Below are 19071 nucleotides of genomic sequence, written 5' to 3'. Positions count from 1 at the left end.
AACCGAACCCATCCTGCACGGGGCGGGGGGACACCAGGGTGCTCGGCTGGGACGGCTCTGGCGGAGACGTTCGCCTCACAAAAGTGGAGGCCACGTCCCGTGGTTCTCCTCACAGAGGAGGCCCTCCCGGGCCGGCCATCACCGGCTCCCCGCGGCAGGAGCGGGCGGCCAGGCCGGGATGCACGGCCGGCTCCCGGGCCTGCGGCACCTCCGCCCGCCGCGGCTCCCCTAGCAACAGCGGCGCTGGCGGCCGACCAATCAGCGCGCGGCGGTGCGGGCCCAGCCAATAGGAAGGCGGAGCAGGCGGGGCGCGCTGGGGCGGAGGCGGGTCGGCCCCGCGCCGCGCCGCCATCTTGATTCCTGAGGAACAAAAGAGGCGAAGCCGCGGCTGGTGCCGGCCTGACATCAGGTAACGGGTCCGTCCCGCCGCTCCCCGGGCCTGCCGGCCGCCCCGCGCGGCCTCTCAGCGAACCCATTTCCGGCCCTTCCCCCTCCCTCGGCTCTGAGCGGGTGGCCGGGGCTGCCGTTGGCGTGTGAGTCGCGGGGGAGCCCTCCCTGTGCAGGCCCCGGCCCCGCCCGCCGCGGGAGGTCGGTGCCCGGAGCGGCGGGGGGGGCGGCTGCCCGGCGTCCCGCTGGGGATGCTCGGCGGAGCTTCGGGCGGGAGGAGGGGCCTTGGCGGGCTCAGCGGGCGGGGGAGGGCGCTGCCCTGGTTCCCCGCAGCGGGGAGGCAGCGGGGCCCGGTGTCACCCGGGATGCGGGTTTGCCCCGGGGACGGGTAGGGCAGCACCGCTCACGGAGCATCCGTGTTCGCATCGCGCTCCCTGCCGGGTCCTGCCCGCCCCCGCGGGCCGTGTGGGGCGGCGGGAGGGTCACCGGGCCTGGAGGCCTCGGGCAGCTCAGCCCGGAGGTCGCAGCGCTGCGGTTTTGCGTGTCTGCGTGACCCCGGAGCTGTTGGTTCCCTGTTACTCAGCAGTTCTTCTGAATCATAAGACGTCGGTTTTCCGTCTTGCCCGGGTGATGGATGTGCTGCAGGTTTGGCGGCTGTTGCACACACGGTTCATTACAGAATGGCAGCAGTGCCGGGGAGGTGTTGCGTCACTGGATGAGCTGCTCGCAAATACCCTTTTTCTGTGTAAAACGGAAATACTGGGTGATGTCTTGTTACGAGCTGTTTTGAGCATCACAGATTTATAATACCTTGTTAACGTGGCTTGCGGCCCTCAGACTGTTAAACAAAACCACTTACCGTTGAGGCTTTGGAATACTGCTTAAGAAAATAAATGTTATCGTTGTTGATAGAATAACAGCCTGTTAGTAGTTACGCCCTGATATGTCCTTGGCCTTAATTCCACTGTGAAAAGTACTCGTGTTTAACACTGATACCTTTCCTCGTATATGCTGGAATTTAATTGCCCTCTCCTTCTGGCCTGTCTTTTGGTTTTTTTGACAGAGTGCCTTATGTGTGCCACATATTCAGGTGTTAATGCATCTAGTGCCTGCATGCTTTTTAGACTCATGAATGTGTATGAGGGCAGTTCTGTATCAAATATTGTAATTAGAAATTTTGCTTTAATATTTAGCTCTGTAACAAAGTTAATGTGAGTTAGGTTTAACTTTTCAGCCAGCTGGTGTGTTATTGATCATTACTCAACATGTAACTGAAGTGTGAGCACAGCAGTTCAGATTTGACACTTGGTGATAAGGGGTTCTATAGGATCAATTAAATAGTTACCCTTTAAAATCTTTAATTCTTTACTATCTGAGCGCTTTTAGTAGATTGAATTAGATAAGGTCTGGGCGAGTTCTGGAGTAACTGGTATTAAATGTCACTCGTTTTTCGTGATTCTCATCTGGCGGTGTTTGGAAATGGGGAGGCAGCTGAGGTGTTTCTCCGGGAGCTGGGGAGCAGTTCCAGATCCAGAAAAGGCAAAACAAGTGTCTCCTTGATAATGCTTCTGATGCTGTCCTGCCCAGGGACCTGCGCTTTGCTGAGAGGGGCCAGGGGCAAAGGCAGGGTTGTGAAGTGAAGCATGATTTGATGTGCTTTATAATGCCAAAGCAAGGTGGAGCTTCTTCCTTTTTGATCTAGTCTGTTGGTTTCCTTAATATTTCTACACCAATGTTTGAACACAGAACTTGTGTAATGGGTAGGAACATATTCCAAAAGTTTGGATAAGGCATCAAAAGATTGGAAGGGCAGAAATTGGGTTGCGCCTAAAAATTTTGACTCAAATGCAGTCTACTGCACCCAGACGTGTGGGAGTAAGAGCTAAACTGTGGTGTTTGAAGATTAGACTGATATTTTATATCCATAATGATTCTTGTGTGTCTAGCAAGCATGGGCTAGAACCGTTATCTGGAAGCTATCAGGTTTTTACACTGGTGTGTGGAAAAACTTGCTGCCTCTCATTCAGTTCATCCGCTTATCAGTTGTTGAATTTGATGCTTGGCTCATCCCTGTTGGCAAGAAGCTGCGGTTGGTCTCCAGGCAACGCAGGTCCGGCTGAGCATCTCTGTGTCTTGCTTGAAGAGATGAAAATTTTCCATTGCGGGGAGAGGATTTTTCCTCTCTCGCTAATTCTTTTATCTGGCTTTCTGTCTTGTGCAAGGTTATTGTATCTTTGAAACAATATAGGGATGGCTTTCAGATATTAAGAGGTTACATTTTAGAGTTATAAGGTATAATTGCAGATATGTGTTTCTGTAGCTTTTGTTAGAAATATCTCATTAGAATATTATTTTGGACCTTTAATAATAACGGTTTTGTTTCAAAATAATTCTTTCTTTCCCCTTTTTTTGCAAAAAGCTGTGTGACACAATATCATGCACTGTAAGTAGCTAGAAATTTCTCCTGCAAAGTCTGGAATACTGCAGACATAATGGAAGGAAAATTGTTTATTCAGATGAAGGTCTAACATTGGTTGTGTTTAATTGGGTGTTTAGGAGCTTGAAATCATCAATGAAAGCCTTTGCAGCTGCTTGAATTGTATAGCGCTAAGTCTTTGAAGCCCTGACTGTGTCTCAGGAAGATGGGCTGTGTTAGAATAAGGTAATCATGATCTTTCTAATAGGTACAGAAAGTACTCTTGCTCTGCTGTTATCAGATATTCAATCTGCAGCCTTTGATGACTCTGGGTCTGGTGCATATGGAAGCTTGTCTGTTGGAGATGGTTGGAAACAGTGCCCAGTTTTTCACAGAAAATCACACTTAGAAGCAGCAAGAGTCTGGGGGGTTTATGCTGAAATCTGTATTGGAATAAGCACAGCAAAAAATGTTGGTTTTATTTTCTTGAAGACAGAGGGCTCTGAGCATATCTGAATAGCTGTGCAGTGCTGTAATGCAGAAACTTTATCAGGAATTGTGAGTGCTGCCTAATTTTATGCTTATTGAAGATTACATTTGCTTTTTTCCTTTTTCACATCTATTTCCAGAAGAACGTTTTGGATATATAGGAAGAATGTGAGGGCAGTTGATTTTTTTTTTCCAGTGACATGAATTAGATTAATGTAGTTCCTTGTTAGAAAGGTGAGGAGTGAAACCGCTGACATGATGAGCATCATGGTGATGTGTCTGAGGTGTTAGCTCCTTTAGAAGATTGATTCAATTTAACTGAAGATAGGAGGATGATGGATGATGTGCTCATACTGAAATAACTAGCGTTACAACTGGGAATCTGCTCAAGCTAATTCGGGAAAAAAATTGGATCTGGCTTAATATAACCAGTCAGTTTTCTGAAGAGACATCTGTGAATACTAAAGTTGAGGGGATAGTTCTAGATGGGGAAGGAACAAGATGTTTTTGGAGAATCATTTCAGAATTCATGGAAACAAGCGGTCCCTCAGGAGTGAGGAGAAATGAAGGAAATGCTGATGGAGCTCATTTGTGTGCTGAGAGGAGCACTGTCTTCCATGTCTGTTGAAACAAAACATTTCTCATGTTTAAATGTAAATGCTGGATGGTGATTTCTTGTTTTAAAGTACAAACAGTGATTTAACATCACTATGCACAGTTTGCTTCCAAAAAATAAAATGATCTTTCATAAGCCTGACTTTTTTTTTCTTCCCTGACAGTATGCTGGTTTTTAGAAATACAGAATTGCAACATGAGCACAGTGTGGATTGCAGTGCTATTTTGCCGGTTTTTGAAGAGAAAATGGGTTTTTGACAGTCACTCTGTCTGAGTCTTCGCTTTTGGTTAGTGATGGTCTCTCTTTGAAGACACTTGTGCAAACCACACTTCCTTATGCTGTGAGGTCGCTGGCTGCTATAAAAATTGCCTATAAGGCAACAGATGCGTTTAAAGGAAAGAGCTACTGTAGTTGTGTCTCTTTACCTGGGCTAATGAAACTGGCTCTTTTATATCATTAAACATATTTCAGTCTGCAGGGGCGATGAGAGCAATACAGCCAAGCTCCTGCAAAAGCTTCCTTTAATAGGTTACTGAAATTGAAAGGATTTTTTTCAAGTGTTTTGCACTGCTGTTTGAATATGTAAACTGTATGAGATTAAAACAGATTAATTATTTGACACTGATTATTATGGTGAGCCTATAATTGGCCACAGATGGTGTACTATGAGATCACTGAAAGATGAAACATGAAATACGTAAACATTAAAAAAAAAAGGCATTTTTGAAGTACCGTGCATGTGTGTTTGTACAAAAGGTCCTTGTCCATTCTACTAGGGAGAAACTATGTTTAAAATGAGTTACATTTACTGAGGAAACGTCCATGACTTCCTTCTCGATTTTGTTTTGTCACATCAGAGTCTTGTAAGGCTCTTCTCCTGTCTTCACTTGCTTATGTCCAATCTGCTGCAGTTTAGCAAGAAGCACAGTGAAATTATTCTTTTGTATTTTGGGGGTTTGAACTTCTATAATTGCTCAGTAATCCTAAAAGGAACTATATGTTCAAGGTCTTAGGACCCAGTTATTTTCGTAACTTTTGAGGGAAAGAGCATGTAGAGGTCACTGAATCATATAAACTCTTTCCTTTAAGATGCAAGTCTGGGTTGTGTTACCTGATTTGAGATGTGCTTTCAGTAGTTTGAAATGTTTTGAAACATAAATACTATTTTAAAAAGATATCTTAAATGCATATAATGAACTTGAGCTGTTCTGGAGCAAAAACTCTCTCATGATCGTCAGAAATCTTGGAACCTACACTTCAAGAACATAGTTAAAAATGTGTATGGGCTGTCTGACTATCTGAGCTACTTTTTGACCCTTTTCTACAAAAAGGGACCAAACGTCTTCATGTGAAGTAGATTGATAGTATAGATGAGTATACACATACGTGGGATGTATGAAATATGGGACTGCGTTTTGGGCACTATTCTTCCTGTAACAGTTTCTTTATAGATGATCTTTGCTTTGTGCTCCTCTGGAAATTTTTGCTGAAGGAGTTAGACCGGATTGCAGGATTTGGACATCTAAGCTTAAATTTAACAATCTTGTCCTGTGGGTTGCTTGTGCTTCTTGTTTAAAAAAGTATTAGGGATTGAGACTTCTGAACGGAATACAGGTGGAGAAAATCTTTGTGCAGTTCAGTGAATGTGACCTTTGAACAGGACTGGACAGGTGTCCTCTTGAGCAAATTCTCATATGTGGTAAATTGCTCACAACACAAGGGTGTCACAAAGATACCGTGTTCTTTTATTGAGTGACTAGAAATACAGTTCCCAGTCTGCTAAATTCATGGTAATGACCAAGGCATAGCCTTGGATTTATTTTAATCTAATTGCTGGAATTTCTGGCGGGTTTTGGTATCTTGAATAACACTTTCGTGTATGTAATCCACAGAATTTAGCTCTTGCTGTCATATTTTCAGAAGATTAGAGGCTGAATGCTATTTTGGTTTCTCCACGACAAAGGCCAGTATTGTCTTTTTATAGCAACTAGTGGTTTTAGCTGCTGGTGACAGAATACTCTTTTAAGATGGATCCATTTCTAAATAGGAAGTTTAAGTAGCTTAGTTTTGGTGGTTCAGGTTTCTTAGTTTCCATGGCATTTTCACTTGGAAAAGAGGCTCGTTCTTAAATTACACAATCCCTAGAAAAACTGCATGGGTCAGAATTGCATGCTCTTTTCTGGCTGAATATGCTTAGTAACCTGTAACTTAGCTTTATTTTGGTTCTAGGGAGACAAAATAGCTTTACTTAAGAAGTAAAACTCTGGCATTTCTCCAGAGCTTTGTATATGTAGTTGTTAAGCTTACAAATTACAGATGGCATAGGGAAAGCTGAAAGCTGTTGCTTTTTGGGAGGTTGAAATTTGAATTGTACTGAGCACATAACCTCCTCGCTGAGGTTTAAGAAGGTCCTGCTGAGGGTTTCTATGCAGCTTCAGTTGAGAAAATCTAGAAGCTCTTGGAGACCACCTTGGTGCCTGCTTTGCTTTTCCAGCCAAAAGGTCTGGGGAAGAAGATTTCTCCTAGTAAAGTAGAGCTGGTTTGGAAGAGATAGAGATAATGATTGTGCATGAAGAACAATAATAGAACATTATGCAACTCTTTTTTTCTAGTTTGTTCCCTTAATATGTTATGCTTAGATATATCAGTGTTCTATAACTCTTAATATCGTCTGTTAAAGTTGTATTCAAAAATCTTTCAGATATTTGCTACAAGAGGTGGCTCTGCAGCTGTGGGCTTAAGTTTACAGGTATAAGTGCATGTCTTAACCTGTGTAGCAGTGTTTATTTCTCATAGTAACTCTTGCTGCGTTTGGGTTATATTTAAAGGAAGACAAAACTAGAGGTCAGTGTTTAGAAAGTCAAAGGAGATAGCGGGAAAATGTTGCTATTTCCCAAAAAAAAAAAGGTTTTATGCTGAAAAAGTACACTTTTTTACATTCATCAGCATCTCTGTGCATTGTCTTTCCTTTGTGTATTATAGACAAAATTTCTACTGGGTAGACCTGATTCCCTCTTTACAAAAAGTGGTATGTTAAGCTGTTAAATGCTTACAAAATTGTTGGAACAATTTTTTTTTAAAAAAATCTAAACACTATTTCAGCTGTGTTTGCCTTGTCGTGTGCCCGTGATAGATGAGCTGTGGCACAGAGCATGGAACTTTCTTAAATTGTTGTTGGGTCACATAAGGACTTGTAAAATTCCTGTAAATATTCCAGCTTGACAAGCGTATTGTAGGTTCTTAAAATGTGTTTATTCTGCTTCAGTCATGAAGGGTCATTCCCTTTGAGCATTGTAATGACTTACAAACTCAGACCCGAGGCACCTTTTCAGTTCTGTGCTCAAAACAGGTGCTGGGCTCTCACAAACTTACCATGCACTTCCCACATTGGTGTTTGCATCTTCCTATGTCCTTTCTTAGCTGATATTAATAACAAATTTCTTCCTGAGTATTCTTCTGCTTGAAGCAGCTTTTTCTTTGGCTTCTCTAATGGGTCACTAATGCTTTTTTTTCCCCTCCTCCTGTTTGGGCTCAGCTTTGTCTGGTTCAGTGGGGTTACAGTGTCCCTTCCCCTTTCCACAACCCCGGGACCTGAGGAAAGGATGGCAGAAAGCTTTGCCTTGCTATTTCTGTCTCTGTAAAGCTGATTTATGGTTATTTGGAGCTGCAGGTACTGACTACTCAAAGTAAAAAGTCTGCACTTGAGATAACCCAATTTTAACAGATAGGTTGGGAGGGCAGATCTACATCAGTAATTGTGCTGTTATGAAGTTTTGGGAAGAAGTGTTATTTTTGAGGTTCTTATGAAGGAAGGAGCTGCTGCTTAATTGAGAGCTGCGGTTTCCAGAGGATGTGTTCATTAATGCCATTATGTACGGGACTAAGCTGAGAATCTGTAATACCTTCCAAAGAATGCTGTCAACTGAGATTAATATTAAAAGTCTGAAAACATCAGTTCATTGTGATATTTTTTTAAATGGTCTTTGTCACATGTGAATGAGAATAAGAGGTGTGTACATGTCACTTCTGTTTCACAGGTTTAGGTTTTAAACATCTTTTGCTGCTTACTGTAAGAATGACACTGCTCAAGCTGTTGCTGTGTCTAGACAAGTTTTTATTTGCTTCCTCCCAGTTATGTCAGATTTTTCTTTTAAAATGCTTGCCATGTGAAGGAACAGTACATCTGCTTTTTTTGGCTGATGTGTCCTTTGAACAAAATATCTTGGCCAAAGGCACTTAAAAGCACGTAGGAGTAAAAGGGCAGAGTACGCTGAGCCTGCATTTGGTATCTGGGAAAACTGCCTAAAAACAGCTGTTCTATGCTCTTTTTTGACCAAAGAGCATTGAAAACAAGCTGGGTATAGAATGGGAAGAAAGGCAGCGAAGAACTGCATTGTGCTTGTGCTGCTCAGCATCAATGCCACGTGAAGGTGCTGGTCTTGGGTCAGAGTTTTTATTTCTAAGGAAGTGCAAACAATTTGACAGACTTGTGTGATTGTTTATGGAAGTAAGGTATTTTTATAAAGGAAAAAGTGCAGAGCATTTCTGACGGGCGTTACAATTGTGCTCCAGGTCCTGAGTGGCAAGATTCCCAATAGTAAGTAGAGCCAAAATGACAAACAAATCCTGATTGATTGTGGCACTAATGTTAAAGTGTGCTGCAGAAATAAACTTTTAAGATCTTACTCAAAATTTTTTTGCGAGTGAGAAGAACTTCATTGGATGAAAGCAAACCGAATTTATTAGATACAGTGCTGCTTGTCTTGAAAAGCTAAACTATATTAAGTGTTCAAAGTGCAAACTAAAACCTGAATTCATTAAAATCTAAATTACTGATTGTACAAGCTTGCTGCTGCTTTCTGGAGCACTGTTGCTTTGTTCAAATCATATGCGTTATGGGTTGATAAGAAATCAGTACGTGCTTTGCACAAATAAGGGATTTAGTTCAAGGCTTTATAGCAAGGAGCTACTTGCTCCCACTGTTCAACAGTCCTCATGCACACTGTTTTATATTGCATAGCTGTATTAAAACAGCTTTTTCAGCAGGGACACATACTACAGAAGATAACCCTGCCTCGATATTTCATAACTGATAGTTTTATTATATCAGAGCTATAAAAAACTTGCTTTGTTATCCCTTGGGTGGGAAGTTAAACTGCATGATGTGCTGCCAGATGTTACTTTTTCAGGAAGCGGTGAAGTCGCTGGTGTAGTCCTGTCCCACTCTGTGCTTGCCAGTTCCATTGCCGAGTGAACGTGGTGCACCGCGTGCAAGCGTTGTCCAGAATACTTGGGAATATATGAAAGCAAACAAGCTGAGCTGCTACTAATGAGCTCCCTGAAGATGCCTTTTGCTAGACAGCAATTTCTCTAGCGTAAACATCTACAAGGCTTAACTCCTGATGCAACCCTGATGCAGCAGGACTTGGACTAACTATGTGTTTGAGTTTGAGGGATGTTGCAAGGTACTTTCTCAGTTTGAATCACTGCAGCTGCTGATCAATGTCCCTACATTGGGGTAATTAGGAAGGCGGCCACAGGATGGTAATGCTATCTTGGAAAGAGTGGCTCTTGTGATGCTGAGGTACCATGATGCTGTTAAAAGTGGCTGTGCCAGTGTCAAGCTCTGTCACCACAGGATCTCGTGCAAACGTAACTGTGCTTCCCAGGGAAAGCCAGCAGACTTTTGGCTTTCCCTGGGAAATTCCAGAAGACTGGAGGTGTTGTTGGCTCTAGGAGATCCTAATGGAAACTCTTGGGACTTTAAAACCACTTGGCCCTGCATGGAGTGGGTGGCAGGGAGCAGATTGGTGACTCCAGAGCACTCACACTGCCACCTTCTGACTGTGGCACCTGCGGAGCTGGGCTGGCCAGTGACAGAGGTCAGGCCTGGGGACACACATGGATGTTCACATGTGATGGTGCTCAGCTTGGCTGTAGTTAAACAGGTTTTTGAACATGGCTTGTGGCCAGAGTGGAACTGAGAGGCTTTTGTCTGTGTGTCTCCAAGTTGACAAGTTGTTGAGGTAGATGAGAAACTTCAGTCCCCACAGTATGAGAAATACCAGGAAAGTAGTACAAACAGAAATGGGAAGTTGGCTGATTTTGTTTTCATCTTAAAGTATAAATACATTATCAGAAGATAGTATTGGTTTTAGGTAATACGATTCCAGATTAAATTTTACATAATCTTGCAGAGAGGGCCTGGGTTTTGTTCTCTGTATTAAATAATTCATTTAAAACAAACAAACAAAAAAAAGATGGTACTTTTTTTTTTTTTTTTAAAGAAAACAAAGTTAACTGGTGTGCACTGAGTAAAACTCTATTGATCTGTTATCCTTAGGTGCAGTAAACATTCCAGGAGCTGGAGTTCAACTGATTGATCTGTTGTTTCTTTGAGCAGCCTCATTTAATTCCCTCGCTGCCCTCTCGTACAGCCCATGCCGTAGGCGTCCATAGTCCTGTTAGTGCTGCTGCGTTAAGCCCACAGGTCTCTGCATTTCCAGTTAATGTAAAGCTGTTAGATATCTAAGGAGGACAAATAAAAATAGCCCTGTGACCTAGAACACTATGTAGTCTCTTTGAATTAAGTGCATTATTGTTCGTGTAATGATCTTCAGACAAAATAAGTACGAGGTTGTTTGTAGCTTCAAAAAGTTAATGATTAAAGCTCAGGTCTAAAATTAGAGCAACTCGACTTAAAAATTTACTGGAATGTCCAGACCAGGGACAGTCATGGTTTTGGGTTTTTTACCTTTGCTCTTTTAATTGTGCATTGAAGTGCAAGTTGGATGAAACTAGAGGCTGCCCAGAACAGAGCAGTGTGTAGTCACAGGGTACAGTAGCACACCCTTGGGATGCAGGTGGCACAAAATACTCTTGCCTTCTGCTACATTTATGCAAAATTAAGGTTTTGGAAAATAGCTTATTAGTATTGTTTTCCATGTGAAAAGTTAGCATTTATTAAATATTTTAAATATCTGAGATGTTGTTGTGAGTAAAGTAGTGAAATAACTGCCCAGCCTGGACTTGAGCAGGTTTTCGTGGCTGCTGTCGTTGTCTGGAGGGGAGAAATCGTAACTCGATTTAATTGGGAATTTCTCTGGGGTGTGCTGGGTTAGAACCGTGTAGTGTCGGGGAGGGAGGGATCGCTGGGAATGCTCATCCGTCTGGCTCCGGGACGGTACGCTGGAGGGCGTTAGGTGTTACTTGAAGTAGAACTCGGTCAAGACTTATCGTCAGTGGGTTTTAATTTAAAAAAGGAAAACAAAAAAGGCACCAGGACTTTATCCCAGCTCACCCTCTGCCCAGCGCCGCCGCTGCGCATGCGCGACCACGCAGGGCGGGGCGACTCTCCCGCGGGGGTGTTGGCCCCGCCCCACTCCGCTCACGCCCCGCCCCGCGGTGACTCCCATTGGCTGCGATGCGTCGAAGGGCGGGGCCGCGGCGGTGCTGTCCGGCTGCCCCCCGAGCGCGCCCGCAGTCCCGCGGCGGCAGCGGTGGCAGCTCCGCCTCTCTCGGCTCCGAGGAGCCTTCGCCGCCGGCTTTGCCAGCGGCACCGCGTCCCAGCGGCTCTCTGCTAACTGACGGCCAGACGCTCTCTTGTGTTTGTTTTAACAGACTCTTGTATCGGAATAAAAACCTTCAGGTCTCGGAGGCTTCTGGCTCTGAACTGCCTTCACTACTGTCGCCGCCTTCTGTCTAATGTGCTACAAGGATGAGCCCAGCATTTGGAGCTATGGAAGTGGACCACTATTCCAAGGGAGTCCTGCTGGAGCCTTTTGTCCACCAGGTCGGAGGACACTCCTGTGTCCTCCGGTTTAATGACAAGACCATCTGTAAACCCCTTATTCAGAGAGAACACCAGTTCTATGAGACTCTCCCAACAGAAATGCGTAAATTCACTCCGCAATATGAGGGTAAGTTACCAAACCTTAAGATGACGTTGGGCTTTTTCTTTCTGTAAATGCAAGTGTGCTGTGCTCTCTGTTATCTCTGAAATCTCTTCTGTGTGGAAGAGATTTTAGGGTTTTCTTTTCATGTATTTTGATGTTGTCTGAGGCAGGCTGTGGAGATGCAGGGTGGAAATGCCTGCCATGGTGTTTGGGCTGACTAACAGCATTAGAGTAGAGCTGCTCTGCTGGTGATAGCCCATATATCCCCCTTAGGCACAGGTAAGTAGCTAACAGCTTGTGAATGTTTTCAATCATTCTCTGCTGCTTTCATTGTGGATTTCTTTTTTTTCTTTTCCATTTGTTTAATGTTTGTTTACGGAGATTGGGTAAAATTGGTTGACAGTGTTTTGTGTAAGCTTAGTTTGTGGTCTCTTGTTTTTGAATTTCTCCTCTGACTCTCATTTTGATCACAATGAATACGTGTCAGTAAGGTGTCTTGTTGAACATTTGCGGTGTTGTTTCTGCCATTAAGGAAATGAAAATTCATGGCATTTAGGCAGGCAAGGATCAAGTAGCCGTGATGAGGCTGAGTCAGATGTTATGTAGGAGTGGAAATTCCAGTTCTCCTAAGCATTGTGCTAGTTAACAGAAACACTTTTCTTTCTTGTTGCTATTCCATCAACTGCTGCCTGGTGATTAATAAATAATATGTCTGAAGCACTTTTTTTGAATGGAGTTGCTTTTTAAAGCACATTGATTTTAACAACCATAAGGGCGTTGCATACTGTTGGTGAAACTGGTGGAAGACTTCAGAGGAGATGTTTCAAAGTTAATACTCCCTGCTTGTTTACAGAGACTTTTTGACATGTCTGACTACAAGTTCTGTTGGACTGGAAGAAAACTGTGATCTTTGAATGACACTTCTCAAAATGTAATAGAACGATTGTACTAGTGTATATGGCTTTTTGGGCAATGTGGGGAGGGGTTTAGGGGTAAGGGGCCTCACTTGGTCCATCTCTGTTATTTTTTCCAGGATAAAGCCAAAGGCCATTGGCTATCTGGCTGTCCCCTTTTTTCCTGTTGTCCTTTGTGGCAGCAGGACTGTCACTCGGAGCTTCTGCGCTCCCTGTCCCGCTACTGCAGGTCTCGGAGCCGCCTGCCCAGCTCAGAAGTGCCCGTCTCTCGCCGAGACCTCTCCCCTCTGGCCTAGTGATGAGCTGCAAGAACTGTGCAGACTGATAAGAGAATAAAGAGAGAGGACTGAAAAATAAAATAGAGAACAATTCAGACAAGTGTTATGGCTTCATTAACCACTGAAACTTGCTAATGTAGTGCTGAGTGCATCTCGGAGTGCTCCACTAAGACAAAATGCTGTGCAGTGCTCCAGAGACTTGAGGGATGAGAAAATAATTTACTTTCAAAGTTCACCATGTTTCTGTACCACAAACAGATTTGTTTTGTACTGCGTTTTTGTTATTTATTTCACAAGACTGCTGCATAACCCGTATCAATAAAATATATTCCAAAAAGGAGAAGAAAATGTGTAATTAAACGTGGTGATTCGAAGTGGAAGCTTTTGGACTAGTTTCTGTTGTAATGTGAAATTTCCTTGTTTTGCTCTACTTGCACATCTTCCCTTTTCCCTGAGGATCTATTGACCAAATCTTGTTTGGATAAGTGCTTTTTGCTTTGCTGTCATGCAAGACTTGAAGCTTTTGCTATGGGTGGTTTTTTTTTTGTGCAGGTCACTTTTCACTGCAAGATGTTAACAAATGTTCTACATCTCACTTAGGGTCAGACCAGTCAGGTTTTTTAAATTAATAAAAACTTTTATTAATTGAAATTGTCTCCTGTTATTATTTGATTCTTACTTGAACACATCAGAGAGAGAAAAGAACCTTTTGCTTCATTGTTTTGTCAATATGATAAATTGTCTTTTGTGAGGTGTTATTTTTGTCTAGGTCCTTTGATATTTGTTAGGTTGGCAGATGGGGTTTGGCGTGTGGCGAGATAGAAACTAAGGACCAGGGTAAGAGAAAAAAAGTTGCTATATTCTTAGTGTAAAATCGTGCATTCTAAAAGGCTTATTTGTCACTTCAGCAATTCATGACTCTCCATGTCCTTTCTCTCCTCAGGTGTGGTGTCAGTGAGCTTTGAAGAGGATGAAGATGGAAACTTATGTCTAATAGCTTATCCATTAAATGGGGACCACAATAATTTAGAAAACTTAGATAATTCTGACTGTGAACCCAAAAGTAAGCTGTTACGATGGACTAACAAAAAGACAATGTTGTTAGAAAACGAGAAGATATCTAAGGAGTGGGTCCGACAGCACAGGAAAGAGGAAAAAATGAAAAGGTAAGTTTGTTGGGGGAACTGGAATGTGGAGCGTTGAAGCATAACGTCTTTTGCTGTCAAATTGCAATCTGGTCTCTGGAATTCCAGAGAATTTTCCAGAACTCTTCTACTTTCATTTTCTTCTCTTGTTTCTTTTTCCTGACCCCTTCAGTACAACCAGGTTGAGTGGTGAAACCAGTATGTTCTCAGCCTGGTAGCACATTGAGTCTTTTCAGTATGTTTTTGCTGTGGTCAATTGAAAAAGGTTTGCCAGTGTTACTTTTGAAGCCTCTGCAAATAACAATAATAATAATAATAATAATAGTAATAATAAAACCTGCAAAAGCACAATAGTTGTATAGAAATGAAAAAAAAGGTGTTACTCTATATGGCATAGTTGTGTAGCCATCCTGCTTTATCCCTCTTAGTGATGTTTTCCCCCTCGTTCATATATGTTAATTGTGCCTACTGTAAACTACTGGGATGCATTGTGCCAAAAACAGTGACCTTAACAAAGGGTAGAGCTCACAGCGTATTGCTGCTGCTTCTGTTACTTCTGTGGAAGTAATTCACACTGGTAAAGAATATATGAGGAGAGCTACTCTGTGTTTTGTGACATATTTGGCTATAAGCTAATTTATATGGAAGTAGTTTTATCAAGATTTAAATATTACTGATGGGCTGCTTGTCCAGTTATACAGACAGCAAAATCAAGCTTATGCTGGCTGTTAATGAAGGTGCACAAATGTAAAGTTAAATCCATTGACAACCTCTTTAAAGTGATTATTTTTCTACTTGGCCTCTAATTTGCTGCTTTGTTCTGTTTTCTAGTCACAAATTGGAGGAAGAATTTGAGTGGCTGAAGAAATCTGAAGTCTTGTATTATACTGTAGAGAAAAAAGGAAACGTCAGTTCACAGTTTAAACACCACAATCCTTGGAGCATGAAATGTCACCAGCAGCAGTTACAGCGAATGAAGGAAAATGCAAAACACCGCAATCAATATAGTATCCTTTCCTTGGAACAAGGGAATGAGTCAGGCTTTGCTTTTTATTCCTTGAACGTGCCAGATAAAAGTACAGCACAGCCTTAATCCAGAGAGGCTCTGAAGTCGTGATTTATTTGGTGACTTTGAAGGGATTACCCTTGCTTCCCAAAGCATGGGCTTTTCCAGCATGTAATAAAGCAGCTGGGCTAGGAAATTCAGGTAGCTTAATCCAAAAAAAGAGATCTTGCTGTATGCAGGCTTGGATGCAACCGATAAATCCTGCAAAAATATCAATATCTGTATAATCGGGTTAACAAATTCCTCACGTGTGAGGGAGTTTCAACGAATGGGTCACTAGAACATCTCTGACTACTAAACTGCTGAAAACGATGGAGAGCACTTCATGGCTGGTATCCTCCCCAGCTCACTGTAGCTGATTATTAAATGACCCAAGTAAAGTGCGTGATACCTCTGGAACTGTTTTACTGCAAATGTTCTGAAGAGGGTTTTTAACCTCTCTGTTTCAGAGGTGGTGTGAAGTTTCACAATTTTAGACTGGTAACTGAAGCACACAAATTCTTAACTTCCCCCCACAAAAAACCCTCTTGCTAGGCAGGAAATACCTCATAATTCCATGTCTGTGCCTCAGGTGCCAAATTATATTTCTCCAAGTCCCTGGTTACTACTTTTTTCCCCACTTAATATGGAAATTCACCTGTCTTCTCTAGAGAACAGTGAAACTGAAACTAGATACCCACTCTGCTTTATGCCAGGTTTATATAACTGTCATTTTTCACTGTTATATACTGGCTGTGTTTTGGGTCTGCTTAAGGTTAAGACTGTGACACGCTAAAATCTTCGGTGAGGGTTTTAAAACCTGTATTCCTCATTGTGTGGATTGTTCCTTAACTAATCAGAATTCATTTTGTTGGAAAACCTAACATCTCGATACGAAGTACCGTGTGTGCTGGACCTGAAGATGGGGACCCGCCAGCACGGGGACGACGCGTCGGAAGAGAAGAAGGCGAATCAGATCCGCAAGTGCCAGCAGAGCACGTCGGCTGTCATTGGCGTGCGGGTCTGCGGCATGCAGGTGAGCGCAAAACCACTTCTGTGGAGTGCAATAGACCCATTTCTGCCATTTTTTTTGAGCTACGCAGTCAGCCCACATGTTGCTGTCTTTGGGACGCTGTGCTTCGTTTCCTTCAGCGAGGGGAACGAGGCTTTTGGGTGTTGTTTATCAGTTGAAGGTGGCAGCGCTTGCAGGAGCAGCCTCTGCCACGTGCTTCACTTCTCTGAGCGCGTAAACAATCTGCACGATAGCAGTTCAAGATTGCGTAGTTAAATTACTGATTGGATTAATGTTTTGGGAAGGTGTAGGAAACCGCTGGCAGGAGGATCTGCCAGTACCTGCATTTTGCATGAGGCATGTGCAGATCTGCCAGAATATTGAGAAGCGATCGGTTCTGTCTTGTAGACTTGGAAAAGCCACAGATCTTCCGCTGTTTCAGGTAGGCGTGTTGCAGGCAAGAAGTGGCTTGGTAAATGTGATAAGACTCGTGGTCAAATAAGGAGATAGAGTTGCCTGGACTTTCACCTGAGTTTTTTGTTTACTTGATTCTGTATTCCCAGAGTGACAAATGGGAAACAACTTGTTTGTATTCGAGGCTTTTCTGGAGCCTCTCTCTTCCTGTCTGGTCGATTCCAGGAACGCCAGCAGTGTTTGCTGGGATTTGTTCCACTGTTGGCACGTGTGACGTTCAGCTCCCTGTTTAGCTTCAGAGAAAAGCACGAGGCAGAAAAGGACGCGACCCTGTGTGCTGGGGTCTGAGTGGGGCCTGCTCATTGTTCCCGCACTGCAAAACAGGGACTCTGGAGGCACCCTCTGTCCTGACTTGACCCAGATGTTGAGGCATCACCAAGCTACGTGGTTCATGGACTGTCCTGTAGGAAGGAATCTTCCCACAGGAGCACCCGTTGTTGTTAAACACACAGGATTTTGGGGCACACTGTGGTTCCATTCGGTGTTTGGTGTCACTTAGAGCTCAGCACTCCGTGCATCGGCCGCTGTGCCAGGGAGCAGCAGCTGGTCAGGAGCTGAGCGAGTGGCTGCGGTGCAAGTTGTAGCTTGACTGTGCAGATCTTGGCTGCAGCTTTCCCAGTTTCACTTAAACTCCTCATTCTTAAATTCGTGGTGGTAAAGCCCAAATCTAAACTGAAGGAATTTTCCGTTTCCTCCGTGCTTCTGAGTTCCACAGACACTGCTGGGTCTGTTGTTGCAGTTTCTGTAACAATGCAAGAAAAGTTTTAAGAGAGTAGTATCTCATCTTGTAAAAGCTTTCTGTAGCATGTTGGTGGGTTTTTTCCTTTCCTGCCACCCCCCTTCAAGGCTCTGTGTCACTATTAGCAGCAATTTCAATTATTCTTTTTCTTCTGTGTTTGTATGTGCAGGTCTACCAGGCAGGCACTGGCCAGCTGATGTTCATGAACAAATACCACGGAAGGAAACTCTCAGTCCAAGGATTTAAAGAAGCACTTTACCAGTTCTTTCATAATGGCAAATACCTGCGCAGGGAACTCTTTGAATCTGTTATCAAGAAACTGACTGAACTCAAGTCTGTCCTGGAGAAGCAGGAGTCTTACCGCTTCTACTCGAGCTCCTTGCTGATCATTTATGATGGAAAGGAAAGGCAGGAGGTCGCTGTCGACTCGGACCCGGAGGACTTGGAGGATCTTTCGGAGGAATCTTCGGATGAGTCTGCAGGAGCATATGCCTACAAACCAACCGCTAGTACTGTCGATGTCCGCATGATAGACTTTGCCCACACAACCTGCAAGTACTACGGAGAAGATAGCGTGGTGCATGAGGGCCAAGACACGGGTTATGTTTTTGGACTTCAGAATTTAATAGATATTATTAAAGAAATAAGAGACGAAAGTAGCGAATAAACAGTGGGGATGCACAGCAGTAGAAAGCACTATTGTGACTCTTTGTATTCCAGAATTATTGGCCACTTTCTGGTGGTAGGAATCTCTACAGGCTCTGCAGGGATGGTCCCGTCAGAGCCAGACTTGTTCAGAGGGCATTTACTTCCATTGGTGCTGGACCTAGCACTGGCAAAACTTGGTATCCTTATTTATTTTAACTTTCTTAAACATTCCATATTTGATTACTCAGATACCTCTGTTATCCCTGTGTGTATACGTTCCAATAAAATTCTTTTTGTTCATTGTAAGTGATGCTTCTGTTGTTGCTGGTGACCGAGGAAGAGGTGAAGCTCCACGTTCTCTCTGGTGTGATGCAGAAGCAGCATGTGAACAGCAACCTCCAGTTGCACTGGGAAGGTTTAGGTGGGATACTGAGAACAATTTCTTCCCCAAAGGGCTGTTGGGCATTGAAACAGGCTGCCCAGGGCAGTGCTGGAGTCACCATCCCTGGAGGGCTGGACAGATGGACATGAGGTTCTCAGGGACATGGGGCAGTGCCAGGGTGGGTTATGGTTGGACTCCATGATCTTGAGAATCTCTCTTAACCAAATTGTTTGTATGGGAGCTCTGGAGGTCCCTTCCAACCAGAATGATGTGACTTAGATAAGTGAGAACTTCTACCTCCAAAAGCCTGTTTCCTGTTTCAGGATCTTGTAAACTCGATCTCATGCTGTGGAACCCATTTCTAGAGAGGCTGTTGATTTTTTTAATCTAAGACAAGCGAAAAACGTGTAAAACTCCGCCAGAATCAGCTGCAGTGGCAGCGACCGAGGGGGAGCTGCAGAGCTTGAACCACTTCAGATCTTCCTTGGGACAAAGAGATGGGAATGAAGTGTTTGAAAGTGAGAGCAACTAAGTAATGGAGCAACTCCAAACCACTGGTTGTTCTTTTAAGAGGACCATTTATTTATTTAACCATTTTTAGATAGATTATTTCTACCCGGTGAAGCTTGAA

General features: G+C 43.5%; 1 protein-coding gene across 1 annotated transcript; it reads left to right on the top strand.

Annotated features, from left to right (window-relative positions):
• Positions 1–323: 323 nt before the first annotated feature.
• On the top strand, positions 324–18364 carry IP6K2 (inositol hexakisphosphate kinase 2). The gene is made up of 6 exons (XM_080350782.1): positions 324–409; positions 11529–11827; positions 13939–14161; positions 14972–15147; positions 16046–16221; positions 17580–18364. Exons 2-6 carry the CDS (start codon positions 11626–11628, stop codon positions 18075–18077), a joined length of 1275 nt encoding a protein of 424 aa, XP_080206908.1. The 5' UTR covers positions 324–409; positions 11529–11625; the 3' UTR covers positions 18078–18364.
• The last annotated feature ends 707 nt before the right edge of the window (positions 18365–19071 follow it).

Source organism: Nesoenas mayeri (genome assembly GCF_963082525.1).
Source record: "Nesoenas mayeri genome assembly, chromosome: 10".
NCBI classification, from domain to species: Eukaryota; Metazoa; Chordata; class Aves; order Columbiformes; family Columbidae; genus Nesoenas; species Nesoenas mayeri.
This window is presented reverse-complemented; position numbering and strand designations above follow the sequence as displayed.

What these genes read in the sequence shown, in the direction of transcription:
- IP6K2 (XM_080350782.1), top strand. Translation starts at nt 11,626, where the DNA reads ATGAGCCCAGCATTTGGAGCTATGGAAGTGGACCACTATTCCAAGGGA. An exon ending in ATTCACTCCGCAATATGAGG is followed by an intron (nt 11,828 to 13,938) that starts GTAAGTTACCAA and finishes TTCTCTCCTCAG; the next exon opens with GTGTGGTGTCAGTGAGCTTT. An exon ending in AAAACACCGCAATCAATATA is followed by an intron (nt 15,148 to 16,045) that starts GTATCCTTTCCT and finishes TTAACTAATCAG; the next exon opens with AATTCATTTTGTTGGAAAAC.